Below are 16017 nucleotides of genomic sequence, written 5' to 3'. Positions count from 1 at the left end.
CTGTGACTAAGGCACAGAGAAAGAGAGGGCAGGACGTGTGGGTGGAAGTAAGAAAAAAATGGATGGTTTAATGTGGGTGCTGAAAGCAGAGAGCATGTGAGTGATTCAGCAAATGGAACATCCTAAAATTGCTGTAGAAGCCAAAAGCTACTTGTGGGTTTTGCTGCAGTAGAAATTATAACACCAAATAAAATATTCATACTAGGCACTATCATCATCTTAAGCTCACATTAACCGTGCAAAGCCTGTTTTTATATTAATGTAGGCTACTGTTGCTGGCTGAAATGTACATTTGGACTGCAGTGAATGAACAACTTTGCCTCAATGTGTAAATCTATGCTGGCTTGCTTTTTCTGCAGATTAAATGCACCACACAGCCTTCGGTTTGAGTCTTGAGGTTTGAGACTTGAGGTGTGTGTGTGTGTGTGTGTGAGAGAGAGAGAGAGAGAGAGAGAGAGAGAGAAACTGCACTCATTTTGGCTCAACGCAAGGAGCCACTCTCCCGTCGAAATGAATGTTACCGCGTTCCAAAATGGCCGACCACGGGGATACAGTTTCCCCGGCATGTTCCTCTAGCGCTACACGCTCGGACTAACGTCAGAGCCTCGATTGAAAAGAAAAATATATTCTCTCTGACTCACTCAAATGAATTTAACCCCTCCATCACCCTTTACCACGGCGAGAGGCGCTGAGCATCATCGACGTGCTGCGAAACTAGCGATCGAGACACATGTGGCCACTGCGGTGAAACCGAATGGCGGCGAGGGGCGGCAGGTGCAAGGCTGTCCAGGGGGTATCAGGAGGGAATGCATGCCTGTTCAACGTGTGAGCAATTCATTCATGAACGAATATCCTTAGTCACTGGCATCAACACGTCTTGACATCTGTGACATACTGGGAGACACAACCGTTTGGGGTAGTTTAATTAGTTGTCATGCAACGCAGTCTCCATAAACTGTTTTAAAAAATGATAATGACAGCTGTGCTCCATCAGCATGGGTGTTATTTAATGATCTCGCGCGCATTGGCTTGACACTGTGGACGAGCACGCGGATGCTGTATTGCGCCTCTCAGCTGTTTCGGGACCTTAGCGCCTTTGCGCTGATTGATACACAAAGCGATATAAAACTCGACATGCAGTGGACACATGCCCTAAGGATTGTATTTCCTCTCGATTTTGTTTTAGTTGATCGGGAGGAACGCGAATTTGTTGGAACGTCGAATTTGGATATTTGAATCGACTTTGATGCCATCACTTTGGGACATTCGACACATCGCCTCATTATCGCGCAGCTGTATGCGTTGGAGATGCGCGATTGTCTTCAAGGACTGTCTGGGCAATAAGTGTGAAACCGCTCGTGAGTAAACGACAAATGCGTGCATGAAACATTAATGATAGATGTAATTATTTTACATTGAAGAGAGATTAGTCTTCAGAAATAATGGAATGAAGGCGCAAAGAAGTAGTGTGTTATGGAATAACCAAATATTGTGTTGAACGGACTTTGCAATGAGTTGAAATTCATCATGCGTGGGAAATTTAATTCCATGTCTTACGATGCATAATGATGAGCAACATTAATGGCTTGAATGAAGAGATCTTGGTTTTGTAATGAGGGTGCGAAGGAGAGAGAAGGGGGAACTGGGTTGTTCTGAAAGACATGCGCACACCTCCCAGAAGCCAATTTAGTATTGCAGTGGATTTATCAGAAGAACTTTGGTCCGTCTCTCTCTACCTTTCCATCTCAATCGCCTCTGGAATAGAATGACTCCTGACGAAAATGTCTCCCAAACACTTCAGTCTGGAATATGAGTCACGAATAGACGGCCAGAAAACCGCTGCAGTGTTTCAACTCCACATTTGAAAGAGAAACGGAAGAGGATGCACGCCAGAGAAATGGACGAAAAGGAAATTGGCTTTCCTTCCTGTGTAATGGATATTTGCTGACTTGGCTTTTTGCGGTGCATCCTTACCTTGGACTTGAGGTGCTGGGAATGTTCCATGATGACTTTGTCAAATTAGTTTTTTGTTCACTTTCATTACCTAATGAGAGTAATAAATGGCTAAATGATTGATGAAGTTAATTTCTGCAAACTGGCTTTGATCTCAATTCCATGATTCCTTGGTGGCAGTGGAAAAATGCCACATTGACAGAAGAATAGCAATGCACACATAAACAAACACATGCTCACACCAATCGTAAACAAACAAACAAATCCACTCATTAACATTATCATCATCCCTTGAATGTGAATACAAATTCCCAATATGGAATTTCCTCATCGCTTTCCAGTACTGTGACTTCCAAAGCTGAATTTAACTTTGGGGAATCTCAGATTAAAACCACTGACTATTTTACTCTGGTAACTCAACTCTAACTCCCAACACATTTCCTTCTCTCCCCCCCACCCGCTCCACGTGGGGGGGAGAGCTTCCTCTTACGGGGTGATCCCAGAAGCTTGTCCCAGCAGACGGTGACTGTCACGCAAGTGTCCATCAACATGGATGCTGGGCAGGGCAGCCCGGAGAGCCCTAACCGGGCGGTGGAGTACCTGCTGGAGCTCAACAACATCATTGAGAGCCAACAGAAGCTTCTGGAAACTCAACGGCGGCGCATTGAGGAGCTTGAAGTGCAGCTGGACCGGCTCAGCCAGGAGAACAAAGACCTGAGGTTGGACCGACAGCCCTGCCCGCCCCCACCTCCACCTCCCATCCACCCCGTCCAGCCACCTACTTCCAACGCTGCAACCTCCACCAACATATACGCCAATCAGAGCCACAACAGCGGGCCTATCCCGATACCCATCCCGGCTCCGGCTCCGGCTCCCCCACCCCCACCTCCACCCGTACCAGCACGGGACCGGCGCGTCAATGCCAACACGCACACGAGGCTCGGCCAAAGCCTGTCAGCTGGAGCCAATGCCACGGGGCGAGAGAGGGACCGAGACCGGGAACGAGGAAGAGACGGCGCCGCTACCAGTTTGGGAAGCTCTCTGCAGAGACGGTAAGTACAGGCCTGAGGGCTCTTTTACTGCATAGCTGAGTTTTTAAGACTGTATGTTGGTGCGTGTGTTAACTAAATTGACTACAGTTTATAGTAATCAATATATTTGAAAGGAATGGTTCACTTAAAAATAAAAGTTCTGCCATTTATGTACTGTCATGTCATTCCAAAGTTCTAGTGTTCTTTTGGTCCCCATTGGCTTTCATTGTATGGACAGTTGAAACGTTATTCAAATTATCTTTAGTGTCCCACAGAAGAAAGTCATACAGGATTGGAACAACATGAGGATGTGTAGATGCTGACAAAATTTTTGAGTGAACTATCCTTTAAAGGGGTCTCATAATGCTACATGCACTTTTGCAAGTTGTTTGAACTGAAATGTGTGTTGGCAGTGTGTGTACACAACCACCCTAAAATGGTAAAAGTCCACCCAGTGTTTTTTTGTTAATCGACTAAAATCTTTACCCCTTTCTCAAATCGAGCCGATCTCAGATGCCTGTCTGTGTGACGTCACACAGACAGGCCCCTCCCATGTTTCAGCACAGACTGGACTGGCGTCTTATCTTAGACCCGCCCTGAGTGAGCTGTCATCAGTCCGCCATTGTTTCACCGCTGGAGCAGATGTAGACAAGAATGACTCCTAAACGATTGAGGTGTTTTGTTGTTGGATGTAATAATGAACATAGCAGTCGTCATTTACTCCCGACATCTGAGCTGCTGAAGACGAAGTGGATTGTTTGTTTTCGAAGGGAATGCGCCCCCGATCTACATAAATGCGTCTATGTTCGCGCGAATCATTCGTGATCCAGCTTCACCTACAGAAGAAGTGAGTGTAAGGTTTTTTTAACGAATCTTTGCCAGTCGCCTTTCTTAATAATGTGCTAATTAGCAAGTTTCACGATGAATGCAACAGTAAGTACAGTCTCTCTGAGAGCGGCTCGGAAGAGAGGGGTGGGGTCAGCAGAGCTCATTAACATTTAAAGGAAAATGCTACAATTCTGCATGCTCTGAAAAGAGCCGTTTTTGACAGGGTAAAAAAGGTGTTTTTTACACTACAATTGAGAAATTTTAACCTAACTATGTTACAGACTTTTCATTAAGACCCTAAAGAATCATATCAACTTGTGGAAAATGGGCATCTTATGACCTCTTTAAAGCAAGTATGAGTAAACAACTGCGTGCACTGTAATATTCACTGACACTGACACTTACGATTTGTACTACACATACCTGTGGATGTTTGTACACAGTTTGAGTTGTTTTACATCACACACTAGTATTTTAACAGCATTTACATTACACTAGCAATACTGGTGCAGAACTAAATCTTATAATGTCGGGAACCAAAAAACAGAAAACACCTTTCAGAGGGTATCTCTCCTGTTCGCACTCCGTCTGTCTTGCAAAACTGAAACTGAGTGCAACAGTCTGTCACAATAGGACTCTTTCCAGGCCATCGGACAGGCAGCTGGCTGTGCCATTGAGCCTGAGCATTACATAAGCCGACAGACTCTTATCTGGACAGACTCGTGCTGCTGGGCCTTTGGCAGAGTGACAGGCTAATGTCATGGGAACCTGGGATTGAATTGGCATGCTAAATCTGTCACAAATGTAATAACTTTTTTGATTTTGAAAGAGATTGGACTATGCCAGTGAAGTTTTCTGGAGAACAAGGAAGCTCAAGGAAGTTTAGTTTTATTTTATTTTACTGTAAACTAAGCTTTTAGCTAAGATTATGTGGAATCAAATAAGCGAAGTACACAAACAGTATATCGATCTATCTAGCTCCTTCAAACAAGACTTTGTCTAATAGACATTCAAAGTCAGTCTTGCCTTTCTACATAAGTTACGGTCATATTCATTTTTTTTTTAATTTCAGTTTCAGATTACATTTGAACTGCACTTCTATATCCTTTTTACTACCTCATTTTGGAATAAATTCATTTTTGGAACTCATTTTGGATTTGAATTGCAATTTAAAATGTTAAACCAATTCATTTGTGAATAGTGCGCAACCCTGTTGGGTTTGGCATGACGTTCATTTTAAACTGATGCTATTGATGTCTTGTATGGTTTTAAAATGTGTTGGAGGAAAAGAAATCTCTGAAAAGATTTCCACAATGAGCAAAGATGTCAGTAGCCTCAAGACTGTCAATATCATTCCCAGCATGTGCTGCGTCAACATGTTCCGTACAAATCCAGAGAGAGAGATGGCACAGAAGTGTAGTGGGCTACTCCTTGTGCTTCTGACAGTTAAGTTGTTTGTCTCCCTCCCTCCCTGCATTGCTGAGGAATCGACCTCTCCATTGCACCTCTGATCGCTCCCGCCTGTAGTGTGCACTTGAGCCGGCTTCATCACAGCACACGATGCATACAGATGCGTGCTTGAGCGTGTGGAGATTAACATTTGGTGGATTGGATCAGTGTCGAGCACTGCAGTACAGCATCTCCTGTAGTTTTTAAGGCAGGTGGCTGGTGTGGTGTGGAGATTCGTTCTGTATGTATGATCGGGCCACTGTGTAGGAGAGGTTGTGATAAAATTCAGCGCAGAGTCAGATTGTAGATCAACTTGTGTGGGAGAGCGAAGCATAGAGTCAGAGAGAGAGCGGAAGAGGCTGCAGAATGCACTGCACCCTTTTTGTGTTGCTCACTTTCTCTGTTTTGTTTCTCCAATATGCACACCTCTTATTTGTTTCTCTTGCCCTCCTTTCCAGTGGAGAGAAACCGGAATGCCCTCTGTTTGTGGAGATAAATTGAGTGCTTTCTTTCTCATCTGAGACTTATTTCTTCTTGTCCTTGAGGGCAGATAGCGTACTTCATTTCTTGCATAGTAATTATGGTTTAACTGTAGTATTTGTTAGGAGTGGCAATTTTGATTTATACCATTGATTTGAATCTTTTGCTTCTTTTCAAAAAAGATTCGTTCATTGATTTGATCAGCCGCTATTTGCTGAGACTAAATTGCATTTGTGTTTGCTGAATAAATGCACTTATACAACCTTGTGCACAATATGGTCTTTTTGTAGTTTTAATAGAAAAAGTCAACATGATTTGGAATTAATAGAGGGCTTACAAATGTTCTTAATGCAGAGAGTGTTAGCGTATATGATGAATCCGGAAGCTAGGTAAAAAAAGAACTCGGCGTATTAGTTGAAATTCTCTTAAATTGTGTTGATGTGAAAATAATTCTGATGAAATGTAAAAAGAAATTTCTTAAACTCGAACAATTGTGATTTTTTTTTTTTTATTAATTTTTTTATCATGTAGCCCATCTTTTTGTCTATGTTATGTGTAAATCATTATTTTTACTTTTTTTTTTTTTTTGCATGCCTGTATCTAAAAGATGTAGGAAATATGGTTTTAACACCACTAGCATTTTCTCCATAAATGGCAATAAAGCAGAGCTATGTTTTCTTTTCTTTTTTTGCCCCCACTCCATTTTCAGCTTCTAGTTTTGACTTTTGTCAAGCTGTGGAAAATGATAAAAGTATTAAGTCATGTCATTTTCAGTCATTTTACACATTCTTATTAGGATTGTCCTTGTTAAAAAAGACAAAAAAGACTCATGTGTCAAACAGAATGATCAACATGCCCTTTTGGTTTAGTTATTGTCAGTCAGTAAATCCTCATCTAACACCTCGTTTGCTCATTTTGTTCACAATTAAAATATCCCAGTTTATTTAGTTCATTCATGAGATTCTGTGTCTTGAGTCTCGTTCCGACTCGAACATTATAATAATCTTTGCTGCTTGTGTTAAGTAAATATTTGGTTGTTGTGTATGTATATTTATAACATAAAGATAAAAGTAGTTTCAAATCCTCTGCCTTGGTGTCATCTCCTGTGTCATCACATGATTCACATGAACTCACTAGCAGTCACGTAAACAGCATCTGGTAGATGTGGCTATGTGTTTACTTTACACCTGTGAAACTTTAGGGCTGCTAGCTTTCACTTAGCATCAACTTCACCTGAAACAATGAAAAGTCACATGACACTGTGAGGGCAGATGGCTTGTTTTACTGATAGATTTTGGTGTTTTACAGACATTTGTGACAGTTAGCCATCATTTGACTGTTTTTGAATCTACTTCAGCCATATCCATCCTTTTTATTCTCTTTCTGTCTCTCTCTCTCTCTCTCTCTTTCTCTTTAGACTATTGCCAAATTTTCCAATGCCTCATTCACCCCCTCACCAGCCCTCCCTTGGTGTTGAGCAGATGGCACACCAACATGTCATTTGCCATTTTCTTTAGGGTCGCCTCTTCTCTTTTCACCCACAAGGGTCGTTTACAGTGTCGCCTTTTTCATGCGAGCTCTTTTTCGGTTTAGATCCATGTATCTGCTCCCGTCCCATCAGACCGATGCCTGCGACTCCAAATGACCCAACTTGGGTGATCACAATCTTGCTCTCTCTCTGGTGTAATGCTTTCGGCTAATGAACAAGTGTAACTACTGCTGTGGGGGAGCTGTTGAGGTGGGATTGTTTCTCAGAATAATTAGCATGGCCGGTGTTAATTACATTTGTCCATTGAAGGTGGCAATTACTGTCGTAGACGTGAGTCTGTGAGTAATACACTGGGTGTTGGAGGACTGACTGATAGAGTTTATACAATTATGATTGAATAATTGAATGTCTATGGAGGAGCCCGCGTGTCAGTCAAACCCGACACCTGCTGCTTTGTAAGATAGTCTATTTTATTAGTTGTAATAAAAGTCTTAATTAATTTTAACCTAATTTAATTTAAATGAAGAGTGTGTTTTGCCATGCACTGGTGTCAAAAAGCACATAAAAAGCAGCATAACAGAAGGTGTCATGTGACCTTTTCAATATTACGAACCCAGAGTGATTCCTAACAATAATATTTAACACTGCACATTTGTAAACCCTGGATTAATTTTCTTATTTGCATATTTCTTGGGTTGATTGGTTTCTGTGCTGGGTAGCTCTGCCACTGTGAAATCTCATTGGTTCGAAGCAGAGGTCGATTGATTGATCGGTTTTGCCGATTAATCAGCACCGATAGTTGATTGCTGGCACTATCGGCTATCGTAAAAAATCCATGCTGATAGTTTTCCGGGTTGCGTCCATTGCTGGAGCGGTTGAGAAGGGTCCGCTGTCATTAGTCAGTGCGAGAGCGGCCTCTAGAGGTGAAAATCACCTCGTGTTGTTTGTTTTGACCATAGACTGTATAAAAACATGGACTTAGTGTCCGTGATGTCACCTGTAGGTTTCTGAAGAGCGTTTTTGAAGCTCAAAGTTGGCGGAGCTGGCCGTCGCCATCTTGGCAGCGTGTCACCGCGCGTCACTCCCGGATAATCAAAAATGGGCAAAGAAGCGGGAGCTGGTTGTTGAAACCACGCCCACCTAGCTCGACACCGGTGACAGCAGCTGCAATCCACCTGTCACTCAAGTGGCCACGCCCTTAATTATGCAGAACTTTAAGGCTTAATATAATTTAAACGGATGAGTTATAAAAAAATTCACCCCCCTCACAGTTGTCATGAAAGGCAAAATTAGCTTAATAGACCAAAACCAATTTTTGTACCAGGCTGTAAAAAAATTTTTTTCTGCTGTAAAGTTGGGCATTTTAACATGGGGAGTCTATGGGACTGACTCCGTTTTGGAGCCAGCCTCTAGCAGCCAGTCGATGATGAATTGCAGTTTTAGTCACTTCCGTGTTGGTTTCACGAGAGAGACCGGAAGGTTGCCGCTTGGTTTTGACACGCAAGGCTGCTCGCTGCACAGAGTGGGACAATTCAGATGCAGATCAACTTTTTTTTTTCTTTTACTCCCGCTCGAGTTGAACGCAGCGAGTCCTGTGTGTGACTAACAAATTTTGTTATTTTGATTAGATAATCATCAAGTGTTCTAAAATAGAAGAAAATAAAATGTGAGTATACCTACAATAATCATATGTAATTTCAATGTTATTGCCTTTGTTTGAATATTTAAAGATTGACATCTTTAAGCATGACTGTTGAAATGACATGGTAACACTTCACTTTTGTAACAATAAGATTAATGAAAGCTGTAGAAGTATTGTTAATTTGAACATTTACCGTTACTAAAACATTTTTAAAATTTAAAGTTTCTTGTTAACAGTTAATAAACTATGAACTAACTTAAATGATCAATATAATAATTAATATTAATATTTTTATTCATTTACAAAGTGTAGCTCGATATTTTTTTATATATAACTTTCGTTAAGTATCCATTTTAAAAACTGTCAGTTAACTAATCTGGATCAGCCAGTGTGGGCCAACCTAGCTATCGCCAATCGGTATCTGTAAAATCCACTATCCACAAGTTCTGCTCCACTTTTCACGTAACTGTTGTTTGTCCCATCACTTCTATTCATGATTGGCATAAATTTGTAAATGAGAAAAAAAATGTAGTCGATCGGGATTTCAAGTGGATCTTTTAAAAAAAAAAAGCCATTGATATTTGTGATCATTTAAATCATTTCCCTGCACAAGATCAATTTGTATTTGCATTTGCTCCATTGATTTCTATGCGTTCCTTACTGTGTGTGTTCAACAATATAACATTACTGACACTTCCACTTTCTGTGTGTCTCCATGTTTGTTTGTCTGTCTGTCTGTCTGTCTCACTCTTTCTTCCACTGGATCCACAGGCCCGAAGGAGACTCCTCCAACAAAGACAGGTCTGTGTTCACGCTTTCATTCAATCTCCATTTCTTCTCCTCCTCCTCTTCCTCCTCCACAGTGCACTCTCTGACTCCTGTAGTAGCGCACGCTCCATCGAGTGACAGAGGCCTGTTCTATCTAGGGCAGCCTGAATGCATGTGGGACATGCCATTGCTTCTAATGACTTATTGCTTCCCCGTATGAAAGAGCTCTTGCATCTGGGGCAGTTTTAGCAGAAGAACAGCACCGTGAGCAAAGTGTGAGAACACGAGGGCTGAAAAACATTTGGAAATCGAGAATTAGCGTCACTTGGCTGCAAGACTCCCTGTTAGCTGTTGCCGTAGTGACCAGTATGCCCGGTGTGAGTATGTTAATGGGTATTGATATGCATGTCGTTTGCATTCGCCCATATAGTGAACGCGAACATGGGCGTCAGTGGTTAGTCAGAAGTTACATGAGTAATTGCCCAGCTGTGTGCGTGCGTTTTGCATGTGGGAGTGTTAGTGGGTGCAGCGAAAAAGGTCAAATGGCAAGAATGTGCTGGATTTTGATATGTTGGGAATATTTTTTGCTACAAAAAAGCTGCGGTGTTTGATGCTGCGGTGTTGATATGAGAGTGTTTGGTTTTGGAGTGTCTCTCGGTGGCGTAATGACGATTCCTCACCATGGGCACGAGCCGAGGATCTGAAGGATAAATGATTTGGTTGTCATGGCAACACCTGTAGATGAACTGGATTGCCGAAAAAGTTGCTTGTGTAATACAGAACCCGTTTCTAGTGTGTATGTGTGTGTGTAATTGTGTACCCTACACACAGCAGAAGGACACAGACAAACGGTGCTTGAGGACAAGGCCGCCGCTATGTCACGTTTCACTATAATTACTCTCCGGATGCTTTTGTCCTCCGTTCACGAGTCGCTCCCCCGATACGGATGTGAATTTAATTGTTCCTGCATTGTTAAATCGCAGTTATACATTCTCATAAATGTGACATCGTTTATGCGTTGCGCTATGAATCATACTTGTTTTTGTTTGTCACCGCAACACTAATGCAAGGTTGCAATAATTAATGAAAGCGCTTTGGTATTTCTGCTCAACCTGATTTCCTGAGCTGGCGGAGGCGTCACGTGAGAGCGTGCTGGTCCCTGCTGGGCTGAGCATGGAAATAACTCACAGCAGAGGTTTGTTGCGGGGCTGCCGTGAGCTTCTCTCCCACCCCAGCAGCCCCTGCAGTCCGCAGTCAGCAGCAATGCATCACTCAGCCCCTGAGGGCATTAGCCGCTGCTTTCAACCACGAGCCCTAGAGCTGTGCTGCGTTCTAACGATGTAATAACGACTTGTGATGTAATACTTTTACACTTTCTTTCGTACAGAGCATGTGAACCAGTGTATTCCAGCAGTGCTATTTCAGTGTTGTTTTAATATTTTGCTTTAATATTTTATTTAGGTTTTTTTTATGTTTTCAGGTTTAAATTTTTTTTTTTTACATTTTTGTATTTTATTTACGTTTATTTGTATAGATTTTAGTTTTTTTTACAGAGGTGACTGATTTCATTGTATTTCTTGCTTTTTGTAGTTTTATTTCAGATAATTTTACTGATTTTTGTACTTCATCTTAAACTTTTTTTTTTTAATTTATATACTTTTTATTTATATATTTTCAATATTAGTAATATTAGTTGTTATGTGTTTGTCATGTTCATTCTTTTTTTATTTAATATTTCTTTTAGCTTTAACTAAAATTTTAGGTTTAGAAATTTGAAAGGGATAGTTCACCCTAAAATAAAAATTTTGCCATGAAGGGTACTCCCCATCACAGGTAGTAAGGACATAGTTAAGATAGTCCATGTGACATTAGTGGTTCAACCTTAATTTTACGAAGCTACGAGTATACTTTTTGTGCACAAAGAAAACAAAAGTAACGAACTTATTCAACAATTTATTCTCTTCCATGTCCGTGTTTGATACGTATTCACAAGAGTGAACTTGAATGTGTCAGTTTCATTGCTGTCTATGCAGGGTCAGAAGCTCTCAGATTTCATTAAAAAAAAAATCTTAATTTGTGTTCCGAAGATGTATGAAGGTCTTACGGGTTTGGAACCACATAAGGGTGAGTAGTTAATGACATAATTATTTTTTGGGTGAACTATTGCTTTAATACTTTTTTTGTTAGTTGTTTATTTATTTCAGCTTTCAACCCTCTACATTGCGAGTAAATCACTCGCATATGCGACCAAATAAAAGTGCACTTTTAGATAAACAAGGCAACATATGCACTTGTGTCTTGTGGAGGTAGAAAAACAAAGTTCTTTAAGACCCGCTGGACTGTTTGTAATAAAGATTTAAATGTAAAAGGCACGAGAGCCGACTGTTTCTGTCAGTGGTAAGTTTTAATTTAAAATATTTGTGATAACCTAACACAAGAAAGCTATATACTGTATTCAAATGTGTTTCCACTTGTTTGAGCAACCAGATAAATTGCACCAAAATGAGACCGAATAAATGAACGAAGTATGGAAAATGTTTTCTACCTTTTACACAGAAATACACATTGTTTTGCTTTCTGAACTTTGCACAGTTAAATAGTTGTATTTTATTATTTTCATTAAGTGTTTGCTTTTCCTCACTGCTTTCCCAGTGGGGAAATATCTGCATTGCCATGTGTCTAATGTACTTTGGAGTGCTACACGCAATTGGGAGCATTATCAAATGAGCCAAAATATTGAATAAATGAACATGCAAAGGGTGGGAGAGATGCTGTGCTCTTATTCCATGGAAATCTCTGGAGCTTTCCTTAAACGCAAACTATGTGTAGACATGCACTATACTATGCATCCATATAGCTGAAGTTTAGTTTCTGAGTGTCTCTGAGGGGTAGAATTATATTACAGCTTTTTTCATTAGTAAATAAGAGCTCTCAGGGATTATGTTTCTGTGAAGAGTTGTATAATAGATCTGCTTATATTGTAGAGTGACATAGCAGAATTTCACGAGGGTTGCTGCTGATGCTTTGTTTGGGACCAAATGTCAACTTGTGCATTCAGCAAATGAATTTTGTTGTTTGTGCAAAATTTATTATCAAACAATCAGCAGAACGCAGGGCCATCTCGGGGTGGAACAGCTGGGAACATTGTCCCAGGACATGTGGTGAGGGGAGACCATTGCACAAAGACTGTAATTTTGTCCTAGTCTCCTTGAACTCAAACAACGACCCAAAAGAACAGCCCCAAGCTGCCAAATGTCATCATGTGAGTGTGAATTGACTTCAACTTGACATCTTTTATGTTCAGTACAGACTTCTTTGGATTACTGGATTTGTCAACATTATTACACAAGTTTACATTTTCACGCCAATAGTCTTTGTTAAACTTGATGTCTAAATCAGGTCAGAAACATGGCAACTTATGCGCATCGAAACTTATTTGATAATTATTGATGATAAACATCGATAATTATTTGAAACCAAACACCGTTTGGTGGTGTTAACACACATTTACAGCCTCCAGCTGAACAGATATTCATGCAGCCATGAATTTAATATGCAACTCCATGCCTTCAGCCTCTTAACACACTATCAGGTTGATTACACTTTAACAGACAGACGTATTTCCCATTAGAATACTGAATGACTTGAAGAAATCGACAGAAATGCAACATCAGGAAATGAAGATGGATGCTTTTTGTTCATGACTAAACTATGCAGAGTGAAACTGACAGCCCACCTGAACAGTTATGACATTTTCCACCAGCTCAAACGGAGTGTCTCGGCGATAAAAGGAAGCGGGTGCTCTAGTGAAATTGCATTGATAAGGCTGTGCAGGCATGGTGGGGCCGCCTTCTCTGACCTCAGCTAATGTGATAGCCCTCAGCTTCAGCACAGTGAGTTCACAGTCAATAGACCTTAGTCGTGTTTAATTTTACACAGAAGAAAACAAGGCCGTGAGGGACTGAAGAACAGCCTGTATGACTTGTCCTACTGTACACTACCGTTCAAACGGTTGGGGTCAGTAAGATATTTTTAATGTTCATGAAAGAAGTCTCTTAGTGACACCAAGGCTTCTTTTTTTAATCAAATCCAGTAAAAACAGTAACATTTTGAAATATATTTTAAAGTATTTTAAAAACCGTTGAATTTTCATTAGCCAATAGCTATTATTCCAGAAACATTTCTTACACCCTAATAAATGCTGGCTTAAAAACAACCCAACTTGGGTTATTTGGCAACCCAGCGCTGGGTAAATAGGCTATTAGGCAGAACACATGCAGGGTTATTTTGACCCAGCTGATTAGGTTAAATGTTTTTACCCAACATGTTGGGTTGTATTATTTAAGTCAACTATGGTTTAAAAATTACTATATTGCTGGCTTAAAATATGCTGGAAATTAAAAATCACACACACAGAGTAATTAATAGAGGCAACAGCAATAATCAAAAGATAAACCTTTATTATTAAGCAAGAACACCCATTGATATAATATAAGAATTGAATTTATTTGGGTGAATACAGTATAGTTTACAATATTACATGCATTTAAACTCGTTTAACAAGCATTTTAGAAATAAAAAAAATATAGGCTAACATTCAAAAATAGTACTTTAAGTGTTTTAAACCATTCTCTGTAATCCCTTTTTACCGAAATAGTGCTAATTTGCATGCCGGTGTGTCGCCAAAATCTGAGCCGGTGAAGGGCTGCTGTTCACCGGGGGAACTGCAAACTTCAGACTGCAGCCTCGTGTTTCACACGTAGCTGAAAGATGCCGTGACTGACTCCATAACCTGCCCATAAACAAACAGTACTGTGATGAGAGAACATATTTGCATCATATGTTATGCAAGGCAAAAGGCGTTTCCATCATGCGAAACGACCGCTGCTGATACAGCTGACTGACATCTCGTCCTTGTATGTTGTGTTGTGTAAAATATAATTTACAGCACAGTAAAGACTTTATAAATGAAATTAAATCTATACAAACCTTTATTTCGCTGAAGAAGTGTACCAAATCAGCAGCGGCAGAGCTGAGAACCCCTCTCCTGTAGAGGACTCAAAAAGCCCGTGCTCTGACTCGTCGGAGACAGGCTCAACCCAGCAGTTGGGTAGAAAAAATAGCCCAGTGTTAAAAATCATTGCAGCAGCTTAGTTACAGAAAAACTACCCAGCACCTGGGTAAAAAATATGAAAAAATAACCCAATAAAATGACCCCCAACAGGCTGAACCCAGCATTTGGGTAAAAAAAAAAAAAAGCCCAGCCTCTGGGTAAAAATATTAAAAACGACCCAATAAACTGACCCCCAACAGGCTGAACCCAGCATTTGGGTTAAAAAAAAATAACCCAGCATTTTTGTGTGTATTAATAATTTTTAAAACAGTTGTGGTGCCTAATATTTTTGTGGAAACCATGGAAACTTGATTTAATAATGAATTCAAGAAAAGCAGCATGATTTTGTTTTTTTGTTTTTTTTAAATATATAAAAGTCTTTATTGTCACTTAATTTAATTCATCCTTGCTGATTCCACACATTTCTAAACTGAAACATGGGTTGTGAAAATTTGAATAAACCGTATGAAATGTTAAACGGTTCGGAAAACGTTTTCATAATCATAATTATTTTCTTAATGAGAGTTTTCCCATATAAGCTTCTAACAGCATGTTAAAGCACAACATGGTGAAATCCGCTCCAAGATACTGCATCTCTAAATGAATCTTCTTTAAAATTCCATTGCTAAAATAAATAAATAAACTGGTCAACCTCACTATTATATCTGTTTTTTTTTTCTCTAATTTTGTAATTTTCTTCACATTACTCTTGTTTGGGTCAAATGAAGTATTTTTCATTTACTTTTACTAAGGAAATTTATGAACTAGTGTGGAAGTATTTCCGAATATATACTGTGTACTGTATGTCAAGCTCTCCTTCTTATATTGATTTAAATTAATAGTTAATCCAAAAATGAATCTCTTTATTTTCCACTCCCCCTCATGCTATCATGTGACTTCAATGCACTTCTTAAATCTTAACAGCCCCAGTCCCCATTCACCATCATTATATGGAAAAAGAGCACCCTGAACGTTTTTGCAAAATGTCTGCTTTAATGTTTCATAGAAGAAAGTCAGGTTGGGAACAACGTGAGGTTGAGTAAATTAATGCTCTTTAATGAATTTAAGATCGTCTGATAATGTGTATCTAATTTTGCCCTTTAGTATGTGCTTGCACTATCACTGCAGGACAGAGTATTTGGCCACAGCTAGTTTGTTCAAGCAGGTCACAAAGTCACAGAAGTGCTCTCTTGTTCTCTTTTTCTCTCCCTTGTGGGCTTCGGTAGAAGTGTTGCTGGGGGAACGAGGTGAGTTACCACAAATG

The 16017-nt window shown here is 40.1% G+C and overlaps 1 protein-coding gene across 1 annotated transcript in view; it reads left to right on the top strand.

The window, feature by feature from the left end:
• The first annotated feature begins 1212 nt into the window (after positions 1 to 1212).
• The window catches only part of LOC107668028 (IQ motif and SEC7 domain-containing protein 2-like), a 75345-nt gene continuing 60540 nt past the window's right edge, over positions 1213 to 16017 (top strand). Inside the window, exon 1 of the mRNA XM_016459756.1 lies at positions 1213 to 3005. Within this exon, the coding sequence (XP_016315242.1) occupies positions 2503 to 3005 (503 nt within the window). The 5' untranslated portion in view covers positions 1213 to 2502. The remainder of the gene's footprint in view (positions 3006 to 16017) is intronic.

The sequence above is a fragment of the Sinocyclocheilus anshuiensis genome, unplaced genomic scaffold, assembly GCF_001515605.1.
Source record: "Sinocyclocheilus anshuiensis isolate Anshui unplaced genomic scaffold, SAMN03320099.WGS_v1.1 scaffold1024, whole genome shotgun sequence".
In the NCBI taxonomy this organism is placed as follows: Eukaryota; Metazoa; Chordata; class Actinopteri; order Cypriniformes; family Cyprinidae; genus Sinocyclocheilus; species Sinocyclocheilus anshuiensis.
The sequence above is the reverse complement of the archived record's forward strand: the minus strand, read 5'-3'. Positions and strand labels throughout refer to the sequence as shown.